The sequence below is a fragment of the Hemiscyllium ocellatum genome, chromosome 6 (genome assembly GCF_020745735.1).
Source record: "Hemiscyllium ocellatum isolate sHemOce1 chromosome 6, sHemOce1.pat.X.cur, whole genome shotgun sequence".
Taxonomy (NCBI): domain Eukaryota; kingdom Metazoa; phylum Chordata; class Chondrichthyes; order Orectolobiformes; family Hemiscylliidae; genus Hemiscyllium; species Hemiscyllium ocellatum.
Genome location: NC_083406.1, coordinates 87,198,588 through 87,212,866, shown reverse-complemented (window position 1 = coordinate 87,212,866; position 14,279 = coordinate 87,198,588). Strand labels below are relative to the sequence as shown.

At 41.2% G+C, this 14,279-nt stretch overlaps 2 protein-coding genes across 4 annotated transcripts in view; one reads left to right on the top strand and one right to left on the bottom strand.

Moving 5' to 3' along the window:
• Positions 1 to 1,745, top strand: part of mtif3 (mitochondrial translational initiation factor 3) — a 19,089-nt gene extending 17,344 nt beyond the window's left edge. For all 3 annotated transcript variants that reach the window (XM_060826113.1, XM_060826112.1, XM_060826114.1), the window contains one exon: positions 962 to 1,745. In XM_060826113.1, coding sequence (XP_060682096.1) covers positions 962 to 1,047 — 86 coding nt within the window. In that variant the 3' untranslated portion in view covers positions 1,048 to 1,745. The remainder of the gene's footprint in view (positions 1 to 961) is intronic.
• Positions 1 to 14,279, bottom strand: part of gtf3ab (general transcription factor IIIA, b) — a 19,929-nt gene extending 5,650 nt beyond the window's left edge. Inside the window, exons 1-6 of the mRNA XM_060826111.1 lie at positions 13,926 to 14,279; positions 9,664 to 9,764; positions 8,216 to 8,312; positions 3,844 to 3,932; positions 3,690 to 3,763; positions 817 to 900 (exon numbers count right to left, since the gene is read on the bottom strand). Of these exons, the coding sequence (XP_060682094.1) occupies positions 817 to 900; positions 3,690 to 3,763; positions 3,844 to 3,932; positions 8,216 to 8,312; positions 9,664 to 9,764; positions 13,926 to 14,276 (796 nt within the window). The 5' untranslated portion in view covers positions 14,277 to 14,279. The remainder of the gene's footprint in view (positions 1 to 816; positions 901 to 3,689; positions 3,764 to 3,843; positions 3,933 to 8,215; positions 8,313 to 9,663; positions 9,765 to 13,925) is intronic.

Here is a 14,279-nt window from a genome sequence, read left to right as displayed (position 1 = left end):
TCTGTGGAGTCGTGAGGGTTGTAATGTGGAAAGTGAGGTGCTGTGCTACCAAATGGAGTTCCACTTTGTTCAAACACTGCAACAAACCTAGGACATGTATTAAAATAGAAAATCACTGGAAGATCATGGTCAATCTTACAAATATAGCAGAGGTGTTCCACAAACAGTCACCCCATTCTGTGTTTGATCTCTGACTGAAATAAACCACATTGAGAGCAGCATATATAGTGGACTAAATTGAAGGATGTACAAGTATGCTGTTGATTCACCTGGTAGATACGTTTGGGGCCTTGGACAGTGAGGAGGGATGAAGTTAAAAAAGGGCAAATGTTACACCTGTGATTGTACCCCCATGTGCAAACAAGAGTGTCAGAGGGAACAGTCCCTGTAGAATGCTGACAATGTAGGGTAAGATGTATTTAGTCATAGCATCCTGCTGGAGGTAACAGTAAATTGTAGAGGATGATCCTTTGAATGCAGAGTCTGGTGGGTGGAAAGTGAGGATAAAGAGAACTGTAGTTATTCTGGGACAGAAGGGGAGGTAGAAGTAAGTTGGAAAGAAGGAATCCTCAGTTGATAAAAGCAAGCATTCAAAAGTGAAGATAATCTTAGTTTTAAAATTGGATTTCAAATTTCACATTTTTGGTTAACTTCGATGGAAGAACTACTGATGGAACAGGCAGAGAAGTTTTAGTAAAACTTAAACCTGGAATTAAAAGTGGCAGTCATAGTACATGTTAAATTAACCATTTGAGTTTGTTTCAGAGACATCAACACGGTTAAGTTACTTCACAGCCAATTCTCGTTTGTAGTTACCTCGGTGATGCTTCCGTGTGTGACTAAGTAACTCTGTCCAGGTTTTTCCAATAAATGAGCAGAATTCCACTTTGCATAAATAACCTGCAGAATAATGACATGTCAGTTATAGGATGTTAAACATTACTGTTTATTTTGTATACAGGACTGCCACTGGGGAACACAAAAGAGAAAAAAATACAAGTCAAGTCTGACGGTCAAGGAGATTACATATCTGATGTGAAAAGCTGATTTTCCCTGCGCCCCCAAATCTAAGCCAACATTTCCATTAGAGATTTCAGTTTACATTTAATGTTAGCTAATCATGGAAAGAGTATATCCTTTTGTATAAATATACACAGTTTACTCAAGCCAGACAGCAGTGCAATTATATGTACAATGGAAACAATTCTTGATGAAGTACTTCATCTTGTTTTTATCTACCAGCAGTTTGACACATTATCAGTCGTTTAACAGCAGATCTGTTAAGAAACCAACAAAAAGGTCTGCTGTCATTTGGGTAATTGGTGATAAGTTTGGTGATGGGGTTGGTGAAGAGTAAAAAAAAGGCTACTTTTTTTTGGGAGGTGGGTGGCAACATGGTGGTGAGGAAATGGGTTGCAAGGAGAGTCTACCTGCTGAGGTGTGAGGACAGCCAGGAAATTGAGTTCATGCAAGTGAACTTTCGAATGCTATTGTTTCAACAGTATCAGGTCATTTACTAAATTATATACTTACCATCGGAGGTCTAGCTTGTATAATGGCAGCTGTCTCTTAAGTGTTGATCATTGTGATGAGTTAGGTAGCTAAAGTATTGATCTTCTCATTTAAAGGAGCATTCATAAAAATGCCTGTTTGTTGTTTTGATAATAAGAATTTCCAGTGCATTCTCAAATCTGCTCCCCAATCCAGTGATATTTTAATAAAAACAGTAAGTGTTAACACTAACAGTATAAAAATCACTGACTACAGCACTGTACCTTTCACAAAGCTCTTCAGGAAAAAGTACGCCAGCCAACTGACCAAGTGATGCTGACGCGGAATCCAGTCCTCCGAGATTAAAGATTAAAGTGTAGGACCTCACGTGGGGAGTTAAAATAAAAATAAAGTTATACATGTAAATAGGTTCTAAATAGTCTTATTTTCTTAGATTTTTAATATTGTGGATTAGTTGTAAGACTATTAAAAGTTTCTTTTCTTCAAGGAATTTTAAATGGATTAAAAATGCAATGAATTTACTTTATGTAACTTGCTACGATTGGCCCAGGGATTATTACTATTTTCCTTTACAGGAAGTTCTCTATACTGCACGTTTGTTGAACGCAATTTGTGAATTGCGGACTTTTTAAATATAAAGTGAACTCCCGTTCGCTGTTATGATTCCCATCTCTGGCACGAAGTGTTACAGTGAGCAGAGGACTAGATTCTGCGTCAGCATCACTTGGTCAGTTGGCTGGCATACTTTCTCGTGAAGAGCTCTGTGAAAGGTACAGTGCTGTAGTCAGTGATTTTATACTGTTAGTGTTAACATTTACTGTTTTTATTAAAATATGAGGGAAAAATTTACTTAGCCTAACACACGATAGCAGTTAACTACTATTTTGTGGTGGTTCATCCCTAACAGTTTTCCATAGGCCCCATTTCAATTGTGATTTTCTATAACAAAGTTGCACCAGAAAGCAACTACTGAGTTATGGGAAAATTACCTGTATCATATTGGACATTGTATTTTATAGCCATATATTCAGATAGGACAGTTACTAGTCAAATTGAAATTTCTTTTATACAAATGTCACTGACATTCCAGAATTGTGGAAACCTATACACAAACAAACCTTAAGCGAACAAACAACTATCTTGCAACATTATCAAGATCTGACTGCAGGAAACCGCTTATGTGTTGGTGACTAAATTTTAAAAAAGACATCAAAACTGTACAAATAAATATTGAAGATATGATGGAGTTAGTTCATCTGATGAGGGCCTTGCATTCTACAAGACTAACAATGGTACAATTCATGACTCTGAGGGAGTTGAAGGCAGAAAACAGAGTTGATGTCACACAATTGAAAGAAGTCAGAAGTCACATGACACCAGGTTAGGGTCCAATAGGTTCATATGAAATTAAACTTTTCAGAAAGCTGCTCCTACATAAAGTGAAGTGGCAGCTGTCTCAAGTGTTGAGCATTGTGAAGAGTTAGACAGCTAACTTCACCCAACATATGTGCAGGGCTCCAAAAGCTTGTGATTTCAAATAAACCTATTGGACCATAATCTGTTGTCATGTGACTTCTGTCCACCTTCAGCACTTCCACATCACATCTACATAATTCAATGACTGGCAAATTTGACCACTTGAGCCTGCTCTACTTCTTTGTGATCCTTCCCAAATTGTTTTGTAGCAATGGAGAGAATGTAACAGGGAAAAAACCTTGATTGGTATTAAACAACATTGTTGCACAATTTCTGTACAGGTTGTTCTGCTATAATGAGTGTTTCACTAATACCAATTCACGAACACAATGGACAAATTGGAGACACTTTCTAAAGCAAGAACTTTTAAAACATGTGTTGCAATGCAATTACACCGCCAACATTAAGTATAGTTTCTAAAGTGCTATTTTTCTATAATGAAAGGTTGCATAAGAACGTAACCATTACGTTATAGAAGAACGACCTGAAATCACATTATACGGCTTTACCATAAGGCTGTGGCAGAAAAGATTCCTGACTCATTACAATCTCAATTTTAAATTTTCCATACATTACCTAAAAAGTTGAAACTGTCCTGCAGATTGATCAGCCCCAATATTTGGAATGTTTTACATTAGCAAATCTGGCAAAAAGTTTGGATTAGTTCATCCAACATCTGTTTAAAGTAACATAAGACACACCTGCATGTATCTTTTCATGACGTTTCAGTTTGCTTGGTAGACAGAAACGTTTGTCACAGCCCTCATAATTGCACCTAGCAAGAAAATTGAAATGTAAAAGACTGAAATGTTTCCTCATGACTTGAAAGTCATTAAGGCAGCATTGGATACCTACTTAAATGGTGGTACATTTGTATGTTCATATTGATGAACTTTGAGTTGCTGATGCTTCTTAAATGATCTACCGCATCCTTCAAAATCACACTGCAAGCAAAGTACAAATTTGTCAATGACATCAAATTTGATATAAAAATACTGTCAGTTATATTTAATTTTGTAAAGGTTACAGCCCGCCAGCACTTTTATTGAAACAGTAACCTCTAATAAGTGAGTAGTTGCTGAAGGTGTAATGTTTCACTAACTTTTGCCAGTCTTGATGCAGGAATCACACTTTGTGAATTAGAATTCCATTCCAGAGTTGTGAACGCACTCGAGCAAGTTTATGCAGTGCTGCTTCATTGGAGGTGTGATGGCTTTTTTTGTAGAAAATGATGGAGAAGTGTCCTAGACAAGATTTATCCCTAATAACATCTTCAAAAACAGATCATCTAAGCATTTAGTTCATTCTTATTTTTAAATTACATTGTGATGTTTATACATTACATTTTGCCATCATACAACGTTTTTAAAGTAGTGTTTCTGTAAAAATATCCTTCAAAAAAAAGTGTGCTATTTAAACAAGTGTTTGAAAAACCAGTTCATTGACTGAATAAAATAAAGGTAAAAGCCAGCGGATAAAGGGGGCGCAGTGGTAGTCTGGCACACTGACCTCTACACCGCTGAAGCCAGACGCCAACTCTAGGACACCTCTTCCTACTGCCCCCTTGACCATGACCCCACCCCCCATCACCAAACCATCATCTCCCAGACCATACAGAACCTCATCACCTCAGGAGATCTCCCACCCACAGCTTCCAACCTCAGTCAGGGAACCCCGCACCACCCGGTTCTACCTCCTTCCCAAATCCACAAGCCTGACCACCCTGGCCGACCCATTGTCTCAGCATGCTCCTGCCCCACTGAACTCATCTCTACCTACCGTGACACTGTCCTACTTTCCCCCCTCCCACATACGTTCGAGACACCACCCACGCCCTCCACCTCCTCCAAGGCTTCCGTTTCCCCAGCCCCCAACGCCTCATCTTCACTATGGATATCCAATCCCTCTACACCTCCATCCGCCATGACCAGGGTCCCCAAGCCCTCCGTTTTTTCCTCTCCAGACATTCCCCAACAGTCTCCTTCCACCGACACTCATTTGTTTGGCCGAACTGGTCCTCACCCTTAACAATTTCTCCTTTGAATCCTCCCACTTCCTCCAGACCAAAGGGGTGGCCATGCGTACACGTATGGGCCCCAGCTATGCCTGTCTCTTTGTTGGCTACGTAGAACAGTTGATCTTCCGTAATTACACCGGCACCACTCCCCACCTCTTCCTCCGCTACATTGATGACTGCATTGGCGCCACCTCGTGCTCCCGCAAGGAGGTTGAGCAATTCTTCAACTTCACCAACACATTCCACCCTGACCTTAAATTTACCTGGACCATCTCTGACACCTCCCACCCCTTCCTGGACCTCCATTAATGACGACCGACTTGACACTGACATTTTTTACAAACCCACCTCTTCCCACAGCTACCTGGATTACACCCCTTTCCCCCCCACCTCTTGCAAAAATGCCATCCCGTATTCCCAATTCCTCCGCCATATCTGCTCCCAGGAGGACCAGTTCCACCACAGAACACACCAGATGGCCTCCTTCAGAGATTGCACTTTCCCTTTCCATGTGGTTAAAGATGCCCTCCAACGCATCTCGTCCACATCACGCAACGCCGCCCTCAGACCCCACCCCTCCAACCATAAGAGGACAGAATGCCCTTGGTGCTCACCTTCCACCCTACCGACTTTCGCATAAACCAAATCATCCACCCACATTTCCACCACCAGGGATATATTTCCCTCCCCACCCCTTTCCGCCTTCCGCAAAGACCGTTCCCTCTGTGACTATCTGGTCAGGTCCACGTCCCACTACAATCCACCCTCCCATACTGGCACCTTCCCCTGCCACCTCAGGAACTGTAAAACCTGTGCGCACACCTCCTCCCTCACCTCTGTCCAAGGCCCTAAAGGAGCCTTCCACATCCAAAGTTTTACCTGCACATCCACGAATATCATTTATTGTATCCGTTGCTCCTGATGCGGTCTCCTCTACATTGGGGAGACTGGGCGCCTCCTAGCAGAGCGCTTTAGGGAACATCTCTGGGACACCCGCACCAATCAACCACACCACCCCGTGGCCCAACATTTCAACTCCCCCTTCCACTCTGCCGAGGACAAGGAGGTCCTGGGCCTCCTTTACCGCCGCTCCCTCACCACCAGACGCCTGGAGGAAGAACGCCTCATCTTCCGCCTCAGAGCACATCAACCCAGGTCATCAATGTAGACTTCAACAGTTTCCTCATTCCTCCTTCCCCCAACTCACCCTAGTTCCAAACTTCCAGCTCAACACTGTCCCCATGACTTGTCCTACCTGCCTATCACCTTTTCCATTTCCACTCCACTCTCTCCTCCCTGACCTATCACCTTCATCCCTTCTCCTATTGTACTCTATGCTACTTTCTCCCCACCCCCACCAGCTTATCTCTCCACGCTTCAGGCTCTCTGCCTTTATTCCTGATGAAGGGCTTTTGCCCGAGATGTCGATTTCGCTGCTCCTTGGATGCTGCCTGAACTGCTGTGCTCTTCCAGCACCACTAATCCAGAAAGAGGTTAATAAAATAAGCATAACTAAGTTTGTCAAATTTACTCATCCATCCGATCCTTCAACACAATTTTATGTAAAGCACTTCAGGATATATTGTACTAATTAATTAAAATATTAATTTCATTCAGCAGACCAGTAAATTTGAGTTATATTGTACATATGCTAGTGGAGGCAGGAATGCAGAGGTTTGAGTATTGCATAATAATCAGAATAATTTTATAGGTGATTAATAGATTTTATAGTTATGAGTTGAAACCATTTGCAGTGTGTTATAACACCATATGATTAAATATTCAAGATCAATTCAACACATGCAGCCAGCCATGTTATCCTTTTAATTACCACCATAAAGAACCAATTTTCACTTTGGAAATTGCTTGTAAGCTAACTGAACCGGTAACTCAGGTTGCAAGATCTGTATTTTACGCCAAAATAATGAGTGTTGGAAATAAAATTCAAAACAATCCTTTAAAATAAGTTAAAATTACTTTAATAAACAAAATTTGACACCTGGATACCTAAACAGTTATTAGGACATGTCACCAAATGCAAATGCCTACAAGCACATGAAAGAGGAGATGGAGGGGTTCAGAGGCATAGAGAGAGGGAATCCCAAAATCCAGAACCCAGGCAGTATTAGAGGGATAATACTCTAATATATTAGAAGGCCAATATTAGAAAGATTAAAATCAGAAATCCAAAAAATGGCAACATTGGAGAACCAGGGATCTGAGGGTAGTTGGGTTTGGGGAGAGGCCACCGAGAGTTTCAAAAGCTAAATGCTGCAAAAAAAAAAGCAAATATCAATTGCAAGCATGGGTGAACATGGCGTGGTGCCAAGTTATGGTATGTCCACATTTACGGAGAATGGGATGGTTCATTGACCAGGAGGAAATTCAAATAGGGAGCTTGAGAAATGTAGGAACAGATGAGGATTTCAGCTGCAGGCAAGGGCAAAGAAATAATGTTAGGAAGTGTAATTAGGCAGTCTTGCTGGTGCAGCCATGCAGTTGAAAGGTCATCTCAATCAAAAAAATGCCAAACAGCCTCGAACAGTGAGAGGAAGGTAAATGTGTTAATGACAAGGGAACAGTGTGCAGGGTAGGGATTTAACATTATTGAAATCACCTTCTACCAATATCTGTGGTCAATCTTGACCAGTAGATTAACTGGACCAATTAGCTAATTACCTTAGCTACAAGAGGTCAGAGGATAATAATTTTGCAGCAGTTGAGTAATCTCTTGACTCCTTAAACAATTTGCAACATTCATAACAGAAGTCAGGAGTGTGATGGGCTAACTCTTCAACTGCCCAATAGTGAAGCTCCAACTCTTGAGAACTTGATACATTAAAGACAATGCACACCATTCACACCCTTGTACCATTTACAAAGATGCACAGCACACCTATTTGACAGAACTCCTAAACTTTCAATCCTTACCACTTTTACCTACAAGACCAGAAGCTAGATGTTAAAACTGCTAGTTGCAAGTTGCCCAGTCACACCATCCCGATTTGGAAATACACTATTCCTTCAGTCACTGGGTTAAAATTCTGGAACATCATGACCAGCTCTGGGTAGACCCTTCACCATAAAAAGCAGCAGTTGAAGGGGGCTCATTACAAACTACATGAAAGATGAAGGATTAGCTATGAATATTGGCCTTGCCAATGGCATCCACATCCCATCAATTTGTGACAAAAGAAAAACATTCATTACCAAGTAAAGTTTTTCTATATTGTCATGCTTTCTTGAAATGTGCTTTTTCAAATTGTCCTTTGTAGTGAAAGTCTTATTGCATCTTTCATCTGTACATCTGCAACACATTAAGATTAAAGAATATTGGCATTGCTTCAAAGTGTGAACAAAACTACAAGAAATTTAAACGTTACTTCATATTGTGGTGCTTGCATGACTGATAAAGTAATAACTTTCCAGCTGTTTCTGAAGCAATTCTGTTCAGCACAGGGTAATGCCCAATAAGCCCTGAATTGAACCTTAAAAACCAGTCATCGTCTTTATTAGCCACATCTTGTTCATTTATCTCCAACTAGAGCTTGTTCCCTTAGAAAATATGATCGACCTCTCTCTAACAGGAAATTGGTGAGGTGAAGACCTTGCAACAACCAGAAGAAGAGAGAAGTTTAATGGACCTTGTCAGATTAGTCATTGATACACAAATAAAAAGGAGCTAGCCATTTGTTAAGTTTCTGGCATGTGGCTTAGGTTATTTAGGTTTTAAATAGTAAATGAATTGGTGATAAACGTTATGGGTGCTCCTGGATGTTGAATTGGACGACAGCAAACGTTAGTTTCAGATTAATACAAATTAGTTATCCATGTTGCTTTTCATATATTTTAACAATATATATTAATGGCATAGAAGAAAATGACCTGTATCGAAATTTGCAAATGACAAAAAAACAGGTAGAAAGACAATTTGCAAGAAGGATGTAGTTTAGAGACATATTGATAGGGTAGGTAACCAAGTCAGCAAAAATTTAGCAAATGGAGTACAGTGTGGGAAACTGTGAAGATATTCATTTTGGAAGGGAGGACAAAAGAGCAGTATTATTTAAAAAGGGAAAAACTACAGAAAGCTGCAACACCAAAGAACTTCAGGGTACTTGTGCACAAGGCACAGAAAGCTAGCACACAGTGCAGAAGGTAATTAGGAAGGCTAAGGGAACATTAGCCCTTGTTTCAAGCAGTTAAGTATAAGAGTAAACAGTTTACTGCAACCGTACAACATGCTGAGAGAAAGTATGTGGAGTATGACAGCAATTTTAGTCCCCTTATTTATGGAAGGACATTTCATTGGAAGCAATTCAGAGAAGGTTCTCTGGGATGACATTTGTAATAAATAGACTTTGTTAAGTACAGAACTTGGTTCATACTGACAACCTGGGTCTGAAAGACAGGAAGTGGGAATTCTGCATATTTTTTTAAAAGCTCACTTTTTAAAAAGTAACTCCAGAAATAATGGGACTTTATTTCCAGCACACTACCCCAACAAGGCATAATATGCCCATAACTGAAGTGATCTGATAATTTCCTTTGAAAACTTGTATTTTAATTTGGTTGAACCTTGACTCTAGTTACCCTAAATGAATATGAAAACAAACAGCTGCTACTAAAGTTAAGAATTTCTCATGGTGTATACTCACCGGAATGTTTTTTCGCTTTCATGAGTCAGAAGGTGTCGTGTAAGATGACCTTTCCTGGTGAAACTTTTACCACATCCCTCATATTCACAAGAAAATGGTTTCTAGAAAAAACATATTTGGTAAAGATTCTTTACAGCCGTTATCTTCCAGTAATTTTCTCAATCTACCCGATTTTTAGATCTAGTCAGATCACATCTGGCATTAATGGAGTCTGCTATCCTCAGTCAAATCTGACAACTCCCTTGTTCCTGGCCTCTTCGAAGTGCAAGAAATTCATAGCTTGTCATTAACCTATTCAGCAGCCTAGGCTCCCTTAACTGTTCTGGGTCATCAAGTTAAACTTCCATGCTTCAAATGCCAACATCTGACCCTACATCTTCCTCAGATTACTCTTCCACCTTCCATTATACCATCTCAGGCATTCACCTTGGCAACAAGACCCACATTCTGCTCTTCCACTTCATCCAAACAGCTGGCCACCCAGCTTTCCTTTCTGAACCCCAAACTAGGCATAAGAAACAGTACCCTCTCTCTGAGTCCATCATCCAACTTTGAACCCTTTGTCTGTGCAAACTTGAGTCCCACCTCCATTCAAACCACACTAAACTGCACAAATCATATGTATTTGACCATGGTGCATGACCTCTCCTCATCCTTACCAACCTAACTCCAACCTTTGACATGGTTGAGCACACCATTCCCCTCCAACATCTCTCTCCTGTATTCATTCAAATGGGGCTGCCGTTTTACTGGTTTTATTCACACATTCAAACATCACCAGGAGATATTTGATAAAGCCTACCCTTACCATTATTTCATTGTTTTTCCAAGGAACAATCTGAAATTATTTAAAAAGTCACACTCTAGAATGGTTTAGACAGTAACAGCCCTTCCTCACTATTTCCCCTTATTACCCAATTGCATAAGAGTGAAAAACATCCTCCAATTAAACCCTTGGAAGACCAAACTATTCATCTCAGTGTCTAACAAACTACACATTCAGTAACTACCAGGGGACCCTTCTAGGCCAAGAAAGGAAATCAAGATTGCAAACAACCTATCTGAACTGGAGACCCCTCCCCCATTTCCTCAATCACAAAAAACTGGCTACTTCCACTTGCCAATGAATCAGACCGCAATTTGGAGGAACACCGCCTTACCTTCCACCTGGCCAGTTCTCCAATTCCAAATAACCTCCCTTCCCATTCCCCCCCCCAATCTTTCTTTCAGCCATCAACCAGATCCATCAAACAGCCAGGCCTTACCCACTACCTGTTTTAACCTATTACTACTTCACCCCTCTGCCCCTCTCCCTACAAACCCAACTCCTCAAGAAGGTTTATACACAAAATGTTGACTTCTCCACCTCCTGATGCTGCCTGGCTTGCTGTGTTCTTCCTATCCCCTGCTTGTCAACTTTGAATTCCAGCATCTGCAGTTTTTTTTGTCCCTACTTCCACTTCCATCAACTGATGGAAACACATTCCTTTGTTTGTCTAACTCAACTATTTCAATCTCATGGTTTGATGTCATCTTCCACACTTAAAATTAAACACATCCAAGGCTTTACAGCATGCATTCTAAACTGCCTGAAGTTCCATTTACCGAATGTGTTGTGCTGCATTGATGAATCAGGAGCAAATGCTCATTTAAAAATTCGATCCTTGTGTTTCAATCCCACCTTGATGTTTTGCCTATAAATTATCTCCTCTAGCACTCGAATGGAGAACTTTTCATTTTTGTCTGGTTGTGTTCTTGTGGATACTTTCTTTCCTGAAATGCCCTTCACACAAGTAAAAGTCATTGCAATACTGCAAAAAACTAAAAAAATTGTCATTTCTTCCAATGTATTACTTTGTCACAACTATTAAAATGACTGCCACCTCTGGAATCTACACAGTTAATCAGGAAAATTCTGAAGCTTCTGTTCGTGATCTTCCGTACAGGTCAGCAATGAGATTGCCTACTGTGGACTTAAGCTATTTGGCAACCACCACTGAATTAACAAGAAGCTTTACTCCTAGTCTCACTAAAAACTTTGCAAAAATTACTTTGTTATGGAATCATACAGCATGGAAACTGAACTTTTGGTACAACTTGTTCAGGCAGACTGAGTTTCCCAAAATAAACTAGTCCCACTTATGTTTGATCCATATCCCTCCAAACTTTTCCTGTTCATATCCCTATCGAAATGTCTTTTGAATTTTGTAACTGTACCTGTATTTAACACTTTCTCTGGCAGCTCAATCCATATACGCACCACTCTGAAAATATTGCCCCACAGGTCCCTATTAAATCTTTCCCATCTCATCTTAAAAATATGTCCCACAGTTTTGAACTTCCCAATCCTACAGAAAAGATCTTTGCTATTCACCTTATCGATGCCCCACTGACCGTAGAGATTTATACAATCTCCTACTATACAATGAAAAGCGAATCCTTATAACTCAAACCCTTCAGTCCCAGCATCATGGTAAATCCTTTCTGAACCCTCTCCAATTTAATATTATCCTTCCTATAGTACAGCAACCTGAACAGGACACAATACTTCAGATGCAGCCTCAACTTCCCTACAACCGCTACATGACCTTCTTAGTCCTACATTTAATGGTCTGAACAATTGAAGACAAGCATGCTAAACACCTTAACCATCTTATCTAGCTGTGATAATAACATTTAAAGAGCTACGTTCCCGAACTCCTACATCTTGGTTCAACAATACCCACGGTCCTACTGTTACATGTGATAGCAAGTTACGAGAAGATTTGTAGCTCAGCTTCAGGTTCTGGATGTAGGTTTGCTCGCTGAGCTGGAAGGTTAATTTTCAGACATTTTGTCATCTTCAGTGAGCCTCCAGTCAAAGCTTTCTATGTTTGGATTTCCTTGGGTTAGTGACATCATTTTCTGTGGTGATGTCATTTCCTGTACTTTTTCCTCACAGGGTGGTAAATGGGATCCAAGTCAATATGTTTGTTGATAGAGTTCCAGTTAGAATGCCATGCTTCTAGGAATTCTTGTGCATGTCTGTTTGGCTTGTCCTAGGATGGATGTGTCATCCCAGTCGAAGTGGTGTCCTTCCTTATCTGTATATAAGGGTTCTAGTGAGAGAGGGTCATGTCGTTTTGGGGCTAGGTGATGTTCATGTATCCTGGTGGTTAGTTTTCTGCCTGTTTGTCCAATGTAGTGTTTGTTACAGTTCTTGAACAGTATTTTGTAAATGACATTAGTTTTGACATTTTGCTTTGCAAAAACTAATTTGCAAACACCACTTCGACTGGGACAACATATCCATCCTAGGACAAGCTAAACAGAGACATGCACGAGAATTCCTAGAAGCAGGACATTCCAATTGGAACTCTATCAACAAACACATTGACTTGGATCCCATTTACTAACCCTTGAGGAAAAGAACACGAAATGATATCATTCGAAATGACATCACCAACCCAAAGAAATCCAAATATATAAATAGAAAACAGGAAACACCAGCAATGCTGCATCCTAGACTCACTGAAGATGTTACCTTGTATGGTGGCGATACGACTGAAAATGAAACTTCCAGCTCAGCGAGCAAACAGACATCCATTAACTTTGATATTTAATGGTAGGAGCATGGGTAAGCCCTGCTCTTGTTTGTTTTATCAAAATACAATACCTCATTTATTCAAATTAACTCCATCTGCCACTTCTCAGCCCATTGGCCCAACTGATCAAGATCCCTTAGTGAAGAAGGTTATTTAAGAACACAATCAACTATACCACCAATTTTAGCATCCACAAACTGATTAACTTTGCCTCCTAAATTCTAATCCAAAGTGTTTGTACAAATGACCAAAGCAGACCCAGCATTGATCACTGCAGGCCTCCAGGTAGAAAAATCGCACCACTGTCTTTAAGCCAATTCCATATCCAATTGGCAAGCTCTCCCTGAATCCTATGTGATCTAACTTTATTAGTTAGTCTACCATGTGTAACCTTATCAAAGGTTTTGCTAAAATAAGATAACTTTTAAACAGTATTCTGTTGCTCAAGTTCACAATCATTCAAAAACAAAACACTACAGATGTTGTGAGAATATTAAAGCGCCTCAAATTAAACATTAGTATACACACTTCTGGAACACATTTTTAAATGATCGGAAGTAGATTATTCAGTGTTAGGGCAGTGGGACTCAGGCTTGATTTGATGTGACTCCGTGTAGGGCATGCCCGGGAGCAGTTCCTGGCTATGCCCCCTCAGGCGGGAGCTCCGGCCTCTCTTACCTGTCCCGTGTGCCCGCACAGGTGAGCGAGTAGCCGCCAGTTCTTAGAGAAGGTCGCTCCACAACCGAAAGAGCAAATGAAGAGATTCCGGGAGAGTCTGTCCGGCTCCGACACTCGCTCCTCGACTGCTCTCTCCCCCGGCTGCTGCCCGCTCCCCGGGCCCGGTCCCTGCCCCGGCTGCTGCTCGCTCCCCGGGCCCGGGCACGGTCCCTGCCCCGGCTGCTGCCCGCTCCCCGGGCTCGCTCTCTCCCCCGACTGCTGCCCGCTCCCTGGGCACGGTCCCTGCCCCGGCTGCTGCCCGCTCCCCGGGTCCGGGCACGGTCCCTGCTCCGGCCGCTGCCCAGGTTCCATCTC